Source organism: Palaemon carinicauda, chromosome 1 (genome assembly GCF_036898095.1).
Source record: "Palaemon carinicauda isolate YSFRI2023 chromosome 1, ASM3689809v2, whole genome shotgun sequence".
Classification (NCBI taxonomy): Eukaryota; Metazoa; Arthropoda; class Malacostraca; order Decapoda; family Palaemonidae; genus Palaemon; species Palaemon carinicauda.
In genome coordinates this window covers 118192336-118209352 of record NC_090725.1, presented here as the reverse complement: position 1 = coordinate 118209352, position 17017 = coordinate 118192336, and the positions used below count along the sequence as shown (strand labels likewise).

Sequence of the window (17017 nt, the reverse complement as noted above, 5' to 3'; positions counted from 1 at the left end):
AGGTGATAATGACGATTCTAGTACTCCCTACTTTGCTCAAGCCATTAATTTATTGATATCTTTTGAGCAGAAGAAATATTTTTCTGAAGTTTTTGAATGTTTCAGTCAAGTTAATGTGCCTATTAAAGACATTCCTTCTATTGTGACAAAGTTTAACATATTTTTTGATGAGCAAGGTTTGCTTAGAGTAAGAAGTAAATCTAAGAAGTGGTATTTAAACAAAGATGATAAGTTTCCCATTCTACTGCCTAATGATAGTTATCTCACAAGACTTATTATAATGAATGTTCATGATAAATTACTTCATTCTGGTAGTTATGCCGTATTGACCGAATTAAGAAGAAATTATTTCATACCCAAACATTTTTCTACTGTTAAGAAAGCTTTGAAGCAGTGTATTCATTGTCGTCGGTTCAATAGTCGTAACATTAAACTTAATCAGAATTCCTATAGAGATTTCCGTTGTAATCCACCTAATGTACCTTTTGCCAATATATTTATCGATTATCTTGGTCCATTTTCAGTTAAAATTAGTGGTGGGACACATAAAGTATGGTTATTATGTTTGACTTGTACTTGGTCTAGAGCAATTAATATGAAGATAGTTAAAAGTTTAAATGTAAGTGAATTTTTAAGAGCTTTTCAGATGCATTGCTTGGAGTATGGGATCCCTCAGTTGTGCATTAGTGATCAGGGATCGCAGCTTGTAGCCGGAGCTAATATTATTACCTCATTTATCAGGGATCCAGAAACTCTGCTTTATTTTGAAGAAAATAATGTTGCCCCTCTTTCCTTTCAACAATATTCCAAAGGTGCTAGTCAGTTGGGATCTATGGTTGAGGTGTGCGTTAAAATGGTAAAAACGTTAATTTTTGGAGCAATAAAGAATAACATTTTATCCTATTCGGATTTTGAATTTTTAGTATGTAATGTGATCCATCTCGCTAATAGACGTCCCATAGCTTTTAAGGAAGTTGTTAGAAATGATAGTAAAGATTCTCTTCCTGAACCAATCACCCCTGAACATTTGATCAGAGGGTATGAGCTGTCTTCTTTAAATTTGATTCCTGAATTGCAGAGCATTCCAAAAGATCCAGATTTTGATTCCAGAGACATAGCGAGGAGTTACCAGGGGTTGTGCAAGGTTAAAGAAAATCTTAATAATATTTATCATAATGAGTTTTTAGGTAATTTATTATATCAAGCTATTGACCGAAAGGACAGGTATCGTCCGGTTTCTCATGCATTGATAAAGCCAGGAGATGTAGTTCTTGTGAAGGAGGAACATACTAAAAGGAGTAATTATCCCCTAGGATTAGTTCGCGAAGTTGTAAGTAATGATTTGGGAGAGGTGACACAAGTAACTGTACTGAAAGGGAAAACTAAAAAGATTACTAAATTACATGTAAGTCAAATAATTCCTTTCCTTGAGAGTAATACTACTGATGATATAGTTTGTATTAGTGATACTAAGAAAGTTCCTGGTGCTGATAGAAAGAAAATTTCCTCGCGGCCTAAAAGAAAAGCTGCTACGATAAGTGAGGAAAGAACAAGAAAAATGTTGCTCTAATTTCATATGTTCATTTACAGCGATGAAGATTTTTTACCTTTTAAAAATCTTCATCCTCTTCCGTGGACTAAACGGAAATTAAAGTTTCTTACCTTTGTTTATTAGTATATTTATATATGTATTTATTGAAGTAAGGAGGACTTTTCTCTTAAACTATTAAAATAACTAGTTAAATTAATTTTATATGCTTGGTACCATCTAAGTCCTGCTTGCTTACTACGAGCTAAGTAATTAGCTAACAAGCCTTCTAATCACGCCATTTTCTCTTTACTTGGGAGGTTCATGGATATACCCAAGCCAGTCTGGCCTAGCATACCATACCGTCCATATCTTCACTGGCAGTATCTGGACTCGAAGATTTTAGCTGCTAGATTTGTGCTACAAGATTTTTATACCATTGAATTTGTGCTGTGCTGCTATTTTATTGAACCATGTTTGGATTACGAGATTCAAGTGTTTCCACATTCACGAAGTTATTCAACATGAACTAACTTCCTTTAATTTGGACTCTGAGCTTCCTTCGGCATGAAACTTTAAACTTCGAGGGCATTCGACTCGTCTCATAGCTTGCATGGATAAAGGTGAGAACCAAGCATTGTTAGGGGTTTCGTAATGTTTTATGGTAATCATTATCCTTTGCCTTAAGCCTTCAAAGCACCAATATTAAAATAAATTCCTTCCTCTCTGATAGATATATATATTGTGTACTATTAAACTAATTTTGATACTTGTACAATACTTTCACTTAGGTATAATTGGTGAAGCTAGGTCGTCCTGGGTTATCATCCTGCGTTCATCTTTCTTATTTATATTATTGGTAAGACTTTATATTAGATTTAATTTGAAGGGTGAATGTTATAGTGAATACATTATACAAAATTATATTGCTTATATTTATAGCTTCAGGACAGTATTTGATGTCGGAATGTATTTCATTTTCCAGGATATCCTTTATCCATATGTTTAATTGAAGTGGCTTAGTCCGAGGATAAATTCCCTGTTTCTTACATTGGCGAGCACTTCCAACATTATTGGTAATGGCTTATTAGGTTTATATAGATCATATATGCAATTTACGATTTATTCATATACTTTGTTCAAATTGAATTTATATAATTTCCTTTCTTTTATTATATTTTGATATATTCCTTTTTGTTGTTTATACAGGTGAGGTTGGAAAAGCTGAAAGTAGTTTGGAAATTACCCCTAGATATAACCACCTTCAAGCAATCGGAATAGACCATTTATAGCATTTTTATTTTTCTGAAATGTTTATAATAAATTTGGTAAATTGTTTTGAAGAGTTTTCCTAACTACCATTGTAGAATGTTCAAATTTCAGCTTAGCACCTCTCTCAGGCATTGTGGGAGGGATTTCGGCCAATAGCGTATCGGCATCTTAGTGACGCCGACCAATAGCAGACCAGCTTCTTAGTGAAGTATGCAGTGACGTATGAGCGTGGTGGTAGGCTAGTGACTCGCACAGTCGTACGCGTAAAAACTGCCAAGTTTAAATTTTGGAATTCGATGCCGTAAGGTGGGGAAAAATGTCGTAACGAGGGGACGAAAAAACATCGTATTCCACACCGTAACGTGAAAAAAATGTAAGCTGGGGACGCCGTACCCTGGGGGTCTACTGTATGACATTTTCCATGAATTGTTGATTTTCTAATGATTGCCAACATTTTGAAACCTTATTGTGTGGTACAACAATTGATTACATTGTATGGTATCTGGCAATGTTGATCATTGCCAGTTTACTTATGCTTACTCGTATGTTTAAGTGTAGTGGCAGAATGCTTTTATAAAAAGGATTCTACTTCATTTTATTTCTTGCTTTATGCACTGCTGGCTTTATTTCCATACCCATTGTTTTTTATTATTTGATTTCTTTGCATACCTATACAAGCAGCTTGCTTATTTCATGCTATTGGGATGTGTGTATCCTTATTGCTTGTGTGTGCTGCCAAATTGCTTTTATTATTATTATTATTATTATTATTATTATTATTATTATTGTAGTAGTAGTAGTAGTAGTAGTAGTAGTAGTAGTAGTAGTAGTAGTAGTAGTAGTAGTAGTAGTAGTTCCTGCAATTGAAATGTCTTGTGTATGCTTATTGCTTGCCTGTACAGCTAAATTGCTTTTATACAGCTATGTTTCTGCATGTGTAATGTACAGCTAGACTGTTTTCAACAATACACTATATGCTTAAATACACTACCTGCTGAAATGAGGGTGCATCTCATATGGTAATTCCCAATATAAAAAACTAAAATAGGTAGACTGTAGTAAAGACAAATCTTGGCATGGCAATACAGTCATCATTCCCTCTATAAACAACAAACCTAACCTTCTTTGCTATAAAAAAAAAAACTACAAAACATTTAAATCAACTGCAAAGTATTTCATGAACCCTTACCATACAGTATTATTGCCAACAAACAGCTATTAGTAAATTAGCATCTAATCCATGTATCTAAAGGTTTTCATTTATTAGTCATATTAATGGGCTCAAAAGAGGGGAATATATTCTATAACAAGGTTAAGAAATTGATTGGTCATATAGAAGTTAAAACATCTTGAGGTGTTTAAGCCTTAACAGATTAAATGAAGCTAGAACTTAAAATCGAGGAGATTTGGTGAATCTTTATACACACTTGCCATTCTTAATAATAGTAATAAAAACACCAGCTGATACATCACCAATAAAAATACTTTTAAAGCCTCATACATAAAAATTAAGAGCATCTAAGATAGAACAAAAATAATGTTGCTTAATAGCACTTACTCTAGCAAGAGGGGGGATAAAGATCAAGTCTACCTACTCAAATCTACTGCCTCACAATCTAGATGTCCAATAGAGTAACTAGATGCAGAGATGCCAGGGTTTAGCAGTAGAAGGATTTAAAGTAACTAAAGATTTTGAGACTAAAAAAGGAACTTGACTTTCTAATGCAGTGAACATTCGGAATGCCTACTGAAGAAACACCATGTAATTATGACCATTAGATCCAACTATGCAAGTCAGGTTAGTATAAGCAACCATGCCTTCTAAGAATAACATATTAAGTTGAATTACCAGGTAGTTGAGATCTATAAACTCATCACTAACTTAGTTGGCGAGTATTGGCATCATAACGTTATTAACTAAACAAATGACAACTATACTCTCTCTGTAATTCCCTTTAAACTAAAAATTACTTTCTCTACTCGGCCATTATGAGCATCAAATGTACACTGTTCTGTTTACGATGTAAAACCTTGTCATATTGTTATCTGACCATCGCATTCCAGCAATTCTCATTGTTTACAACTGGCATGTTAGAGTTCTTTTTTACCACTGGCAGTATAATATATACTCTCCAGTTCCATAAAGAGTTGAATTTGAAACATATTTTCCCTGAGAGCAACCATTTGACACATAATCCTCACAACAGTTAATTAAAAAGTGCTTTCCCCTCTTATAAATGATAACTTCAGTAGAGCAGAAATCTTAAAATACAACAAACACAAAATTCTGGAAGGGGGATAAGAAAGAAATCCAGGAGAAAGAGAAACTATTAGCGTGCTACTTAACATTAATCACTAGATTGTTAGATTAGTTCTTTAGTATGGGCATGTTTCTTTTGAAAAAAAAAAATGGAACTTTTTTATAAATTATTTTGGATAAATGATAATAAACCGAGCTTCTGGAGAGGAAGCAATTTAAACATCAGAGGAGAATCATTGAAATACAGTAATACCTCTTGAAACGCAAGATCCTTCGTACAAAAAATTTATGATACGAAACGAGATACAAAGATAAGTTCATGTACATATTAAAATCAATGAATATTGCTTGTATTACAAAAAAAAAAGCTTAAACATACGTGTAAAAAAAATGTAGGTTATTCATTGACGTATCACTAATGAATTTTAATTGCATTACTGGACAGTAAAAATAGTTAGTCAAAAATATGTGTGAGTGTAAGAAACCCGGTTATTCATAGAAAACGTACATCCATATAGCGAGGGTAACTTTAATAATAGTACAGTACAAATTACTGTATATTTTGTATATGCACAGTAATATACAGTATGTATTGTATTATTTACCATTTACTATTGTATTAAGTTCTAATAACTACTTCATTTACAGGTATTAACAGTTAGATAGGTATACTGTATGATTCAAATGTATTAGGCTATATTTAATAGTAGTTATAGCTTTATTATAAAATTTGATGTGGTGTTTTGTATGGCTTAAAACGAATTAGGCGATTTACGTGTGAAATGTGACTTATCATACAAAAACATCACAATACGAAAGCCATTCCAGGACCAATTGATTTCGTATCTAGAGGCATTACTGTGATTACACATTTGGACATCGGAATTTTTTCTATAAATTTTGAGAGTAAACGTCAACAAACCAAGCTCCTGGAGAAGCATCAATTTGAACATCAGGGAGATTCACTGAAATAATTACACATTTAGACCTTAAATGTGGAAAAAATGCCATACAGTAGTTGAAAAGTCATTCTTGAATGAATGTTGCAATACAATTACAAGAGTAACAAAAATTAATATAAAGATTTTGATGGACTTATTGTACTTAAGAACAAAATTCACAACTATAATTAAATTACAGTGTCTTAGTAATTTATTTGACATTACAAAATAAGTATAAAAAACTAACCTGACGAACACTTGGTTGAGTCTGGTGAACATATTTGGTGAGGAGTTCTTCAAGTAACCAGGTAAGAATGTCCTTTTCTCCAGCCTCATTAATGTCTTGCCCACAAATATCTTCACTCGTGTCCATGGCTTCTTCGCATACAGATATATTTTCTGTTGAAAAATATTGGATATATGAATGAGTAGAAACTATCAAAATCAATAATCTTATCAGAGGTGCTCTGTATCATAGTCAAGAAGTTAAACCTCATAAAATATGACATTATTTTCTTGTTTCCAGGGAATTCAATGTACAGTAAGTCCTGTCATCATTTATGAATTACATTCTGTACATGTGGGACGTAGTTTTTTTCATAATTACAAAGTCAGGAAGTTCTATGCCACAAAAAAACTGTTTTCATATACAGTAATCAAATCTATAATTTCTGTACTTACCTTCGGATCATAAACTTGATTTGGAGCCATAAGTTTCATGAATGTGAAATAAATAATTTAATTTTGCTCCATGTAAGCAATCCCCTCCAGGACCAGCTAACAGCTAACATGGAACCAACATACAATATGACTTTTAGGAAAGGAGTGATCTGGGCAAGAGATTTGTCTCTAACCGTTGAATCGGTTTGATTTGAGTCCTAACAACTTAAAACTAGAATTAACATCACCAGTTATGTGAGTATGAGGGAGATAACCTAAAAAGATTTAAAATCTAGAGGGATATATGGAATATTTACAATAAAAATGACAAATTTGGAGGTAATTTTTAGTTTTACTAGCAATACAAAATTGGAACTATTTATAGTGGTATTACTTTCGGCGAAGCTGAAAGACAAACCATAATCACCCACCAAACTAAATAGCGGGAGGGAGGGGTGGGCTACACCACTCACTCACACAACTGAGCTAAGCACCCACTTTACATGCAGTCAGGACTTCTTGGAAGACAGGTGCTGGTTGGTCAATCTGTATAAATAGCTCCAGGTTTGTATCATTAGGAAAAATACACCTCAAGCTCCTTACTGAACAAAGTAACAGTTGATTTGGGTCATCGGTTACTGTACGAAGATTCCTAATCCGGAAGGGCCTGAATCTAGGATCCACTACTCCCAGTTTTTGAGTCTTGGCAATAAACTCAGGGACAAAGTTGAGGATTACTTCCCGCCATCCCCTTGAATGGGCGATGTCATAGGAGAGTAGGAACACCGTCTTCGAAGTGAGGTGGCGATCTGTTGCCTGGCATAATGGTTCGTAAGGAGCACCCTTCAGGAACTGAAGGATGCGAACCACGTTCCATGGAGGTGGTCTCACTTCTGACTGGGGGCAGGTAAGCTCATAACTTTATATGAGAAAGTTCCAACGAGGAAGAAATATCTACCCCTTTCAATCTAAAGGCAAAGCTCAAAGCTGAGCGGTAGCTTTTTACTGCCGAAACCAAGAGCAGCATTTCTTCCCAAAGGTGTAAAAGGAACTCTGCTATTACTGTAATACAGGTAGTGGCATCGAGGGGAGAGATACCCCTTTCATGACATCAACTAGCCTGGTAAACCAAAGCCAAAGATCATCAGAGGTGTCCAGCCATCCTTCTCGCAACTAGTTGAAAAAACCCTCGCTGAGTGAGTGAAGAGGTGCCGGATATTCTCCAGGTGTGAAGACGAAACGAAGCTACGGCTTTGTTGAAGATTCGCATGTGGCTGTTTGAGTAGACTATTGTAGAGGGAGTTTCTTGGAAGTTCTGTCAGGAGCTGCAGAAGGTCTGGGAACCAGTCTACATGATACCATAGCAAAGCTATTAAGGTATTGATAGGTTTTCGCTTGTTCTGGTCTTGTTGAGAACTCTTCTCATTGGACAAAATGGGAAAAGAACACACACATTGATGTTGTTTATCCTACTGTTGTTGGAATGCATCTTGCCAGGCAGCCTGGGGATCCGGGACTGGAGAGCAATAAAGCGAGAGCCTGAAGTTCAGGGATATCGTGTATAAGTCCACAGTCGAGGAACTCCACTAAGTAAGGACTTTGTTGGCTACTAGATGATTCAAAGACCACTTGGAGCCCACTATCCAAGTCGCTCTGCTCAGATTGTCCGCAAGCACATTCCTCTTGCCGGAAATGAAGCTGGCTGATAGAGACATCGGGTTGTGTTCTGTCCATTATTATCATCATTATTATTACTAGCTAAGCTACCACCTTAGTTGAAAAAGCAAGATGCTACAAGCCTCAGGGCTTCAACAGGGAAAAATAGCCCAGTGAGGGAAATAAGGAAATTTATTGGCTCTATGAGAAGTAAAGAGCAATTAAAATAGAATATTTTAAGAACAGTAACAACATTAAAACATATCTTTCATATATAAACTATAAAAAGAGACTTAAGTCAGCCTGTTCAACATAAAGACATTTGCAGCTAGTTTGAACTTTTAAGGTTCTACCAATTCAACTTTGAACTTTTAAGGTTCTACCGATTCAACTACTCGATTAGGAAGATCATTCCACAACTTGGTCACATATGGAATAAAACTTCTAGAATACTATGTAGTATTGAGCCTCATGATGGAAAGGGCCTGACTATTAAAATTAACTGCATACCTAGTATTACGAACAGGATGGTAATGTCCAGGAAGATCTGAATGTAAAGGATGGTAAGAATTATGAAAAATCTCATACAACATGCATAACAAACTAATTGAACAATGGTGCCAAAAATTAATATCGAGATCAGGAATAAGAAATTTAACAGACTGTAAGTTCCTGTCCAACAAATTAAGATGAGAATCAGCAGCTGAAGACCACACATGAGAACAATACTTGAAACAAGGTAGAGGGAAAGAATTAAAGCACTTATTCCGAATAGATTGATCATCAAGAATCTCAAAAAGTCATTTTTTTGAGTAATTGAAGAACACACAGATCTAATGAGTTTCTTAAAAGTAAACTTGCCGTCGAGAATCGCACCTAAAGTTTTAAAAGTTATACAGAGTTAAAAAAAAATTATCAATGCTGAGATCAGGAGGTTGAGAAGCAACTGTCCTTGACCTACTTACAATCATACTTCGAGTATCTCTACTACTAGGTGGCACAAGGGCTGTGAAAACATACCGCCTTATTTATTTATGTAAGCCACTATCGTGGAGTTGTTCAACACCAAGGAGTGACCCATCAAGAATTGCTGTAACTATTGGAGGGCTAGAAAGGCTGCCCTTATCTCTAAAAGATTTATGTTCTAGTACCTTTCTAACTCGTACCAAAGATCGGAGGTGGTATGGTGCAGTGAGTGGGCCCCAACCCTTCTTTTGATGCATTTGAATAAAGCATCAACTCCAGGGAGGAGAACGAGAAGATAAGACTCTCTTACGGAGGTTCTCGATTGCCACCCACTACCTGCAGTCCGTCAGTTCCTCTAGGATGTCCTAGGAATTGCTTGCCCGATTTTACTTGCACTTGAGCCAACGCTAGAATGATCAGATCCTGAGACAGCTGTCGGGAACTAGACGGGCCAGGGATGATACGTGACCTATAAGACACAACCAGCGTTGGGCTGGTAGATCTCGTCTGAGGAAGGGTCTTGCTACCTTCCTCAGCCTGTGTACTCTGTCGTCTAATGGGAAGATTCTATGCTTGTCGGTGTCGATGATCAAAACCAGGTAAACCGGTCTTCAAGAGGGGAGCAGGAATGACTTCTCGAGGTTTATCATGATCCCCAGATGTTGGCTAAGTGCTAGAAGCCTATCTTGGTGTCAAAAAGGGTAGCCACTGAGTCTGCTGCTTTGGATCAGCAAATCCTCCAGATATTTTAGGAGACAGATGCCGACCCTGTGAGCCCAAGATGACACTAGGGAAAATACTCATGAAAACCTGGGGTGGTGGGGAATGGCCGAAGCACAGCCCCTTGAATTGGTATTGACTTCTCGAGGTTTATAATGATCCCCAGATCTTGGCTAAGTGCTAGAAGTCTGTCTTGGTGTCCAAAAAGGGTAGTCACCGAGTCTGCTAGGATCAGCCAATTATCCAAATATCTTAAAAGACGGATACCGATCCTGTGAGCCCAAGATGACACTAGGGCAAACACACTCGTGAAAACCTGGGGTGGTGTGGAATGGCCGAAGCACAGCTCCTTGAACTGTATTGCTTGTTGTCGAATATGATCCTTAGATACTTTCTTGAAGACGAATGGACTAACATCTAGAAGTATGCGTCCTTGAGATCCAGTGTGCACATGAAGTCCTGTAGTATTACTGCTTGTCTGACCATGTCTGCCATTAATACTGCTTGTCTGACCATGTCTGCCATCTCCATCTTGAATTGAGTTTGTCTGACAAACGTTCAAGGACAAGAGATCGATAACTGGTCTCCAGTCTCCAGACATCTTTTTCACAAGAGTCGACTGAATAGTCCTGGGGACCCATCGAGGACCTTTCTCAATCGGATCTGCTCCTTCACAGATCCCTTCACGTAGGAGCTCGATGGGAATGGATCCCGAGTCAGAGGAGGGAGAGATTGAAAAAACGGGACGAGTACCCTGAACGGATCATGGAGATTGTCCAGGGTTCGGGCCCGAGCTACAGCCACTTCTGCCAGTGTCATTGCAGGTATCACCCCACTGGTGGGCAAGTGCACCTCTATTTCCCTTCCCTCCACAGGAGGACTTAGAACCATTGCAATCTTTGTTGTGAAAGCGATTTTTAGACACACTCTTGGACAAAGCAGAAGTCGTTGCCGTAGCCCTGTTCGTTGGCGGTTTGGTATAAAGTTATCTCTTCTGTGGCGGAGGGGTACTGTAGGGCCTTGAAATCAGGGCCCTAAGGAGAAGTGAGTTTTGGTTGGACTTTCTCCATCTGCCTGCCACCTGCTCGACACCTTCCAGTTCACAGATGGAACTCCCGTCGAAAGTGAAGTTTCTCGGCTTCGTATCCTCAGCTTGTGGGACTTGTCAACGGTACCTCTCACACAACTGAGCTAAGCACCCACTTTACATGCAGTCAGGACTTCTTGGAAGACAGGTGCTGGTTGGTCAATCTGTATAAATAGCTCCAGGTTTGTATCATTAGGAAAAATACACCTCAAGCTCCTTACTGAACAAAGTAACAGTTGATTTGGGTCATCGGTTACTGTACGAAGATTCCTAATCCGGAAGGGCCTGAATCTAGGATCCACTACTCCCAGTTTTTGAGTCTTGGCAATAAACTCAGGGACAAAGTTGAGGATTACTTCCCGCCATCCCCTTGAATGGGCGATGTCATAGGAGAGTAGGAACACCGTCTTCGAAGTGAGGTGGCGATCTGTTGCCTGGCATAATGGTTCGTAAGGAGCACCCTTCAGGAACTGAAGGATGCGAACCACGTTCCATGGAGGTGGTCTCACTTCTGACTGGGGGCAGGTAAGCTCATAACTTTATATGAGAAAGTTCCAACGAGGAAGAAATATCTACCCCTTTCAATCTAAAGGCAAAGCTCAAAGCTGAGCGGTAGCTTTTTACTGCCGAAACCAAGAGCAGCATTTCTTCCCAAAGGTGTAAAAGGAACTCTGCTATTACTGTAATACAGGTAGTGGCATCGAGGGGAGAGATACCCCTTTCATGACATCAACTAGCCTGGTAAACCAAAGCCAAAGATCATCAGAGGTGTCCAGCCATCCTTCTCGCAACTTGTTGAAAAAACCCTCGCTGAGTGAGTGAAGAGGTGCCGGATATTCTCCAGGTGTGAAGACGAAACGAAGCTACGGCTTTGTTGAAGATTCGCATGTGGCTGTTTGAGTAGACTATTGTAGAGGGAGTTTCTTGGAAGTTCTGTCAGGAGCTGCAGAAGGTCTGGGAACCAGTCTGCATGATACCATAGCAAAGCTATTAAGGTATTGATAGGTTTTCGCTTGTTCTGGTCTTGTTGAGAACTCTTCTCATTGGACAAAATGGGAAAAGAACACACACATTGATGTTGTTTATCCTACTGTTGTTGGAATGCATCTTGCCAGGCAGCCTGGGGATCCGGGACTGGAGAGCAATAAAGCGAGAGCCTGAAGTTCAGGGATATCGTGTATAAGTCCACAGTCGAGGAACTCCACTAAGTAAGGACTTTGTTGGCTACTAGATGATTCAAAGACCACTTGGAGCCCACTATCCAAGTCGCTCTGCTCAGATTGTCCGCAAGCACATTCCTCTTGCCGGAAATGAAGCTGGCTGATAGAGACATCGGGTTGTGTTCTGTCCATTATTATCATCATTATTATTACTAGCTAAGCTACCACCTTAGTTGAAAAAGCAAGATGCTACAAGCCTCAGGGCTTCAACAGGGAAAAATAGCCCAGTGAGGGAAATAAGGAAATTTATTGGCTCTATGAGAAGTAAAGAGCAATTAAAATAGAATATTTTAAGAACAGTAACAACATTAAAACATATCTTTCATATATAAACTATAAAAAGAGACTTAAGTCAGCCTGTTCAACATAAAGACATTTGCAGCTAGTTTGAACTTTTAAGGTTCTACCAATTCAACTTTGAACTTTTAAGGTTCTACCGATTCAACTACTCGATTAGGAAGATCATTCCACAACTTGGTCACATATGGAATAAAACTTCTAGAATACTATGTAGTATTGAGCCTCATGATGGAAAGGGCCTGACTATTAAAATTAACTGCATACCTAGTATTACGAACAGGATGGTAATGTCCAGGAAGATCTGAATGTAAAGGATGGTAAGAATTATGAAAAATCTCATACAACATGCATAACAAACTAATTGAACAATGGTGCCAAAAATTAATATCGAGATCAGGAATAAGAAATTTAACAGACTGTAAGTTCCTGTCCAACAAATTAAGATGAGAATCAGCAGCTGAAGACCACACATGAGAACAATACTTGAAACAAGGTAGAGGGAAAGAATTAAAGCACTTATTCCGAATAGATTGATCATCAAGAATCTCAAAAAGTCATTTTTTTGAGTAATTGAAGAACACACAGATCTAATGAGTTTCTTAAAAGTAAACTTGCCGTCGAGAATCGCACCTAAAGTTTTAAAAGTTATACAGAGTTAAAAAAAAATTATCAATGCTGAGATCAGGAGGTTGAGAAGCAACTGTCCTTGACCTACTTACAATCATACTTCGAGTATCTCTACTACTAGGTGGCACAAGGGCTGTGAAAACATACCGCCTTATTTATTTATGTAAGCCACTATCGTGGAGTTGTTCAACACCAAGGAGTGACCCATCAAGAATTGCTGTAACTATTGGAGGGCTAGAAAGGCTGCCCTTATCTCTAAAAGATTTATGTTCTAGTACCTTTCTAACTCGTACCAAAGATCGGAGGTGGTATGGTGCAGTGAGTGGGCCCCAACCCTTCTTTTGATGCATTTGAATAAAGCATCAACTCCAGGGAGGAGAACGAGAAGATAAGACTCTCTTACGGAGGTTCTCGATTGCCACCCACTACCTGCAGTCCGTCAGTTCCTCTAGGATGTCCTAGGAATTGCTTGCCCGATTTTACTTGCACTTGAGCCAACGCTAGAATGATCAGATCCTGAGACAGCTGTCGGGAACTAGACGGGCCAGGGATGATACGTGACCTATAAGACACAACCAGCGTTGGGCTGGTAGATCTCGTCTGAGGAAGGGTCTTGCTACCTTCCTCAGCCTGTGTACTCTGTCGTCTAATGGGAAGATTCTATGCTTGTCGGTGTCGATGATCAAAACCAGGTAAACCGGTCTTCAAGAGGGGAGCAGGAATGACTTCTCGAGGTTTATCATGATCCCCAGATGTTGGCTAAGTGCTAGAAGCCTATCTTGGTGTCAAAAAGGGTAGCCACTGAGTCTGCTGCTTTGGATCAGCAAATCCTCCAGATATTTTAGGAGACAGATGCCGACCCTGTGAGCCCAAGATGACACTAGGGAAAATACTCATGAAAACCTGGGGTGGTGGGGAATGGCCGAAGCACAGCCCCTTGAATTGGTATTGACTTCTCGAGGTTTATAATGATCCCCAGATCTTGGCTAAGTGCTAGAAGTCTGTCTTGGTGTCCAAAAAGGGTAGTCACCGAGTCTGCTAGGATCAGCCAATTATCCAAATATCTTAAAAGACGGATACCGATCCTGTGAGCCCAAGATGACACTAGGGCAAACACACTCGTGAAAACCTGGGGTGGTGTGGAATGGCCGAAGCACAGCTCCTTGAACTGTATTGCTTGTTGTCGAATATGATCCTTAGATACTTTCTTGAAGACGAATGGACTAACATCTAGAAGTATGCGTCCTTGAGATCCAGTGTGCACATGAAGTCCTGTAGTATTACTGCTTGTCTGACCATGTCTGCCATTAATACTGCTTGTCTGACCATGTCTGCCATCTCCATCTTGAATTGAGTTTGTCTGACAAACGTTCAAGGACAAGAGATCGATAACTGGTCTCCAGTCTCCAGACATCTTTTTCACAAGAGTCGACTGAATAGTCCTGGGGACCCATCGAGGACCTTTCTCAATCGGATCTGCTCCTTCACAGATCCCTTCACGTAGGAGCTCGATGGGAATGGATCCCGAGTCAGAGGAGGGAGAGATTGAAAAAACGGGACGAGTACCCTGAACGGATCATGGAGATTGTCCAGGGTTCGGGCCCGAGCTACAGCCACTTCTGCCAGTGTCATTGCAGGTATCACCCCACTGGTGGGCAAGTGCACCTCTATTTCCCTTCCCTCCACAGGAGGACTTAGAACCATTGCAATCTTTGTTGTGAAAGCGATTTTTAGACACACTCTTGGACAAAGCAGAAGTCGTTGCCGTAGCCCTGTTCGTTGGCGGTTTGGTATAAAGTTATCTCTTCTGTGGCGGAGGGGTACTGTAGGGCCTTGAAATCAGGGCCCTAAGGAGAAGTGAGTTTTGGTTGGACTTTCTCCATCTGCCTGCCACCTGCTCGACACCTTCCAGTTCACAGATGGAACTCCCGTCGAAAGTGAAGTTTCTCGGCTTCGTATCCTCAGCTTGTGGGACTTGTCAACGGTACCTCTCACACAACTGAGCTAAGCACCCACTTTACATGCAGTCAGGACTTCTTGGAAGACAGGTGCTGGTTGGTCAATCTGTATAAATAGCTCCAGGTTTGTATCATTAGGAAAAATACACCTCAAGCTCCTTACTGAACAAAGTAACAGTTGATTTGGGTCATCGGTTACTGTACGAAGATTCCTAATCCGGAAGGGCCTGAATCTAGGATCCACTACTCCCAGTTTTTGAGTCTTGGCAATAAACTCAGGGACAAAGTTGAGGATTACTTCCCGCCATCCCCTTGAATGGGCGATGTCATAGGAGAGTAGGAACACCGTCTTCGAAGTGAGGTGGCGATCTGTTGCCTGGCATAATGGTTCGTAAGGAGCACCCTTCAGGAACTGAAGGATGCGAACCACGTTCCATGGAGGTGGTCTCACTTCTGACTGGGGGCAGGTAAGCTCATAACTTTATATGAGAAAGTTCCAACGAGGAAGAAATATCTACCCCTTTCAATCTAAAGGCAAAGCTCAAAGCTGAGCGGTAGCTTTTTACTGCCGAAACCAAGAGCAGCATTTCTTCCCAAAGGTGTAAAAGGAACTCTGCTATTACTGTAATACAGGTAGTGGCATCGAGGGGAGAGATACCCCTTTCATGACATCAACTAGCCTGGTAAACCAAAGCCAAAGATCATCAGAGGTGTCCAGCCATCCTTCTCGCAACTTGTTGAAAAAACCCTCGCTGAGTGAGTGAAGAGGTGCCGGATATTCTCCAGGTGTGAAGACGAAACGAAGCTACGGCTTTGTTGAAGATTCGCATGTGGCTGTTTGAGTAGACTATTGTAGAGGGAGTTTCTTGGAAGTTCTGTCAGGAGCTGCAGAAGGTCTGGGAACCAGTCTGCATGATACCATAGCAAAGCTATTAAGGTATTGATAGGTTTTCGCTTGTTCTGGTCTTGTTGAGAACTCTTCTCATTGGACAAAATGGGAAAAGAACACACACATTGATGTTGTTTATCCTACTGTTGTTGGAATGCATCTTGCCAGGCAGCCTGGGGATCCGGGACTGGAGAGCAATAAAGCGAGAGCCTGAAGTTCAGGGATATCGTGTATAAGTCCACAGTCGAGGAACTCCACTAAGTAAGGACTTTGTTGGCTACTAGATGATTCAAAGACCACTTGGAGCCCACTATCCAAGTCGCTCTGCTCAGATTGTCCGCAAGCACATTCCTCTTGCCGGAAATGAAGCTGGCTGATAGAGACATCGGGTTGTGTTCTGTCCATTATTATCATCATTATTATTACTAGCTAAGCTACCACCTTAGTTGAAAAAGCAAGATGCTACAAGCCTCAGGGCTTCAACAGGGAAAAATAGCCCAGTGAGGGAAATAAGGAAATTTATTGGCTCTATGAGAAGTAAAGAGCAATTAAAATAGAATATTTTAAGAACAGTAACAACATTAAAACATATCTTTCATATATAAACTATAAAAAGAGACTTAAGTCAGCCTGTTCAACATAAAGACATTTGCAGCTAGTTTGAACTTTTAAGGTTCTACCAATTCAACTTTGAACTTTTAAGGTTCTACCGATTCAACTACTCGATTAGGAAGATCATTCCACAACTTGGTCACATATGGAATAAAACTTCTAGAATACTATGTAGTATTGAGCCTCATGATGGAAAGGGCCTGACTATTAAAATTAACTGCATACCTAGTATTACGAACAGGATGGTAATGTCCAGGAAGATCTGAATGTAAAGGATGGTAAGAATTATGAAAAATCTCATACAACATGCATAACAAACTA

At 39.4% G+C, this 17017-nt stretch overlaps 2 protein-coding genes across 2 annotated transcripts in view; one reads left to right on the top strand and one right to left on the bottom strand.

Annotated features, from left to right (window-relative positions):
* Positions 1–17017, bottom strand: part of LOC137651178 (proteasome adapter and scaffold protein ECM29) — a 439426-nt gene that overhangs the window by 177543 nt on the left and 244866 nt on the right. The window contains exon 16 of the mRNA XM_068384329.1: positions 6249–6400. Coding sequence (XP_068240430.1) covers positions 6249–6400 — 152 coding nt within the window. The remainder of the gene's footprint in view (positions 1–6248; positions 6401–17017) is intronic.
* LOC137642949 (uncharacterized) lies at positions 289–2843 on the top strand. Its single transcript, XM_068375816.1, has 2 exons — positions 289–2151; positions 2738–2843. Exon 1 carries the CDS (start codon positions 596–598, stop codon positions 1568–1570), a length of 975 nt encoding a protein of 324 aa, XP_068231917.1. The 5' UTR covers positions 289–595; the 3' UTR covers positions 1571–2151; positions 2738–2843.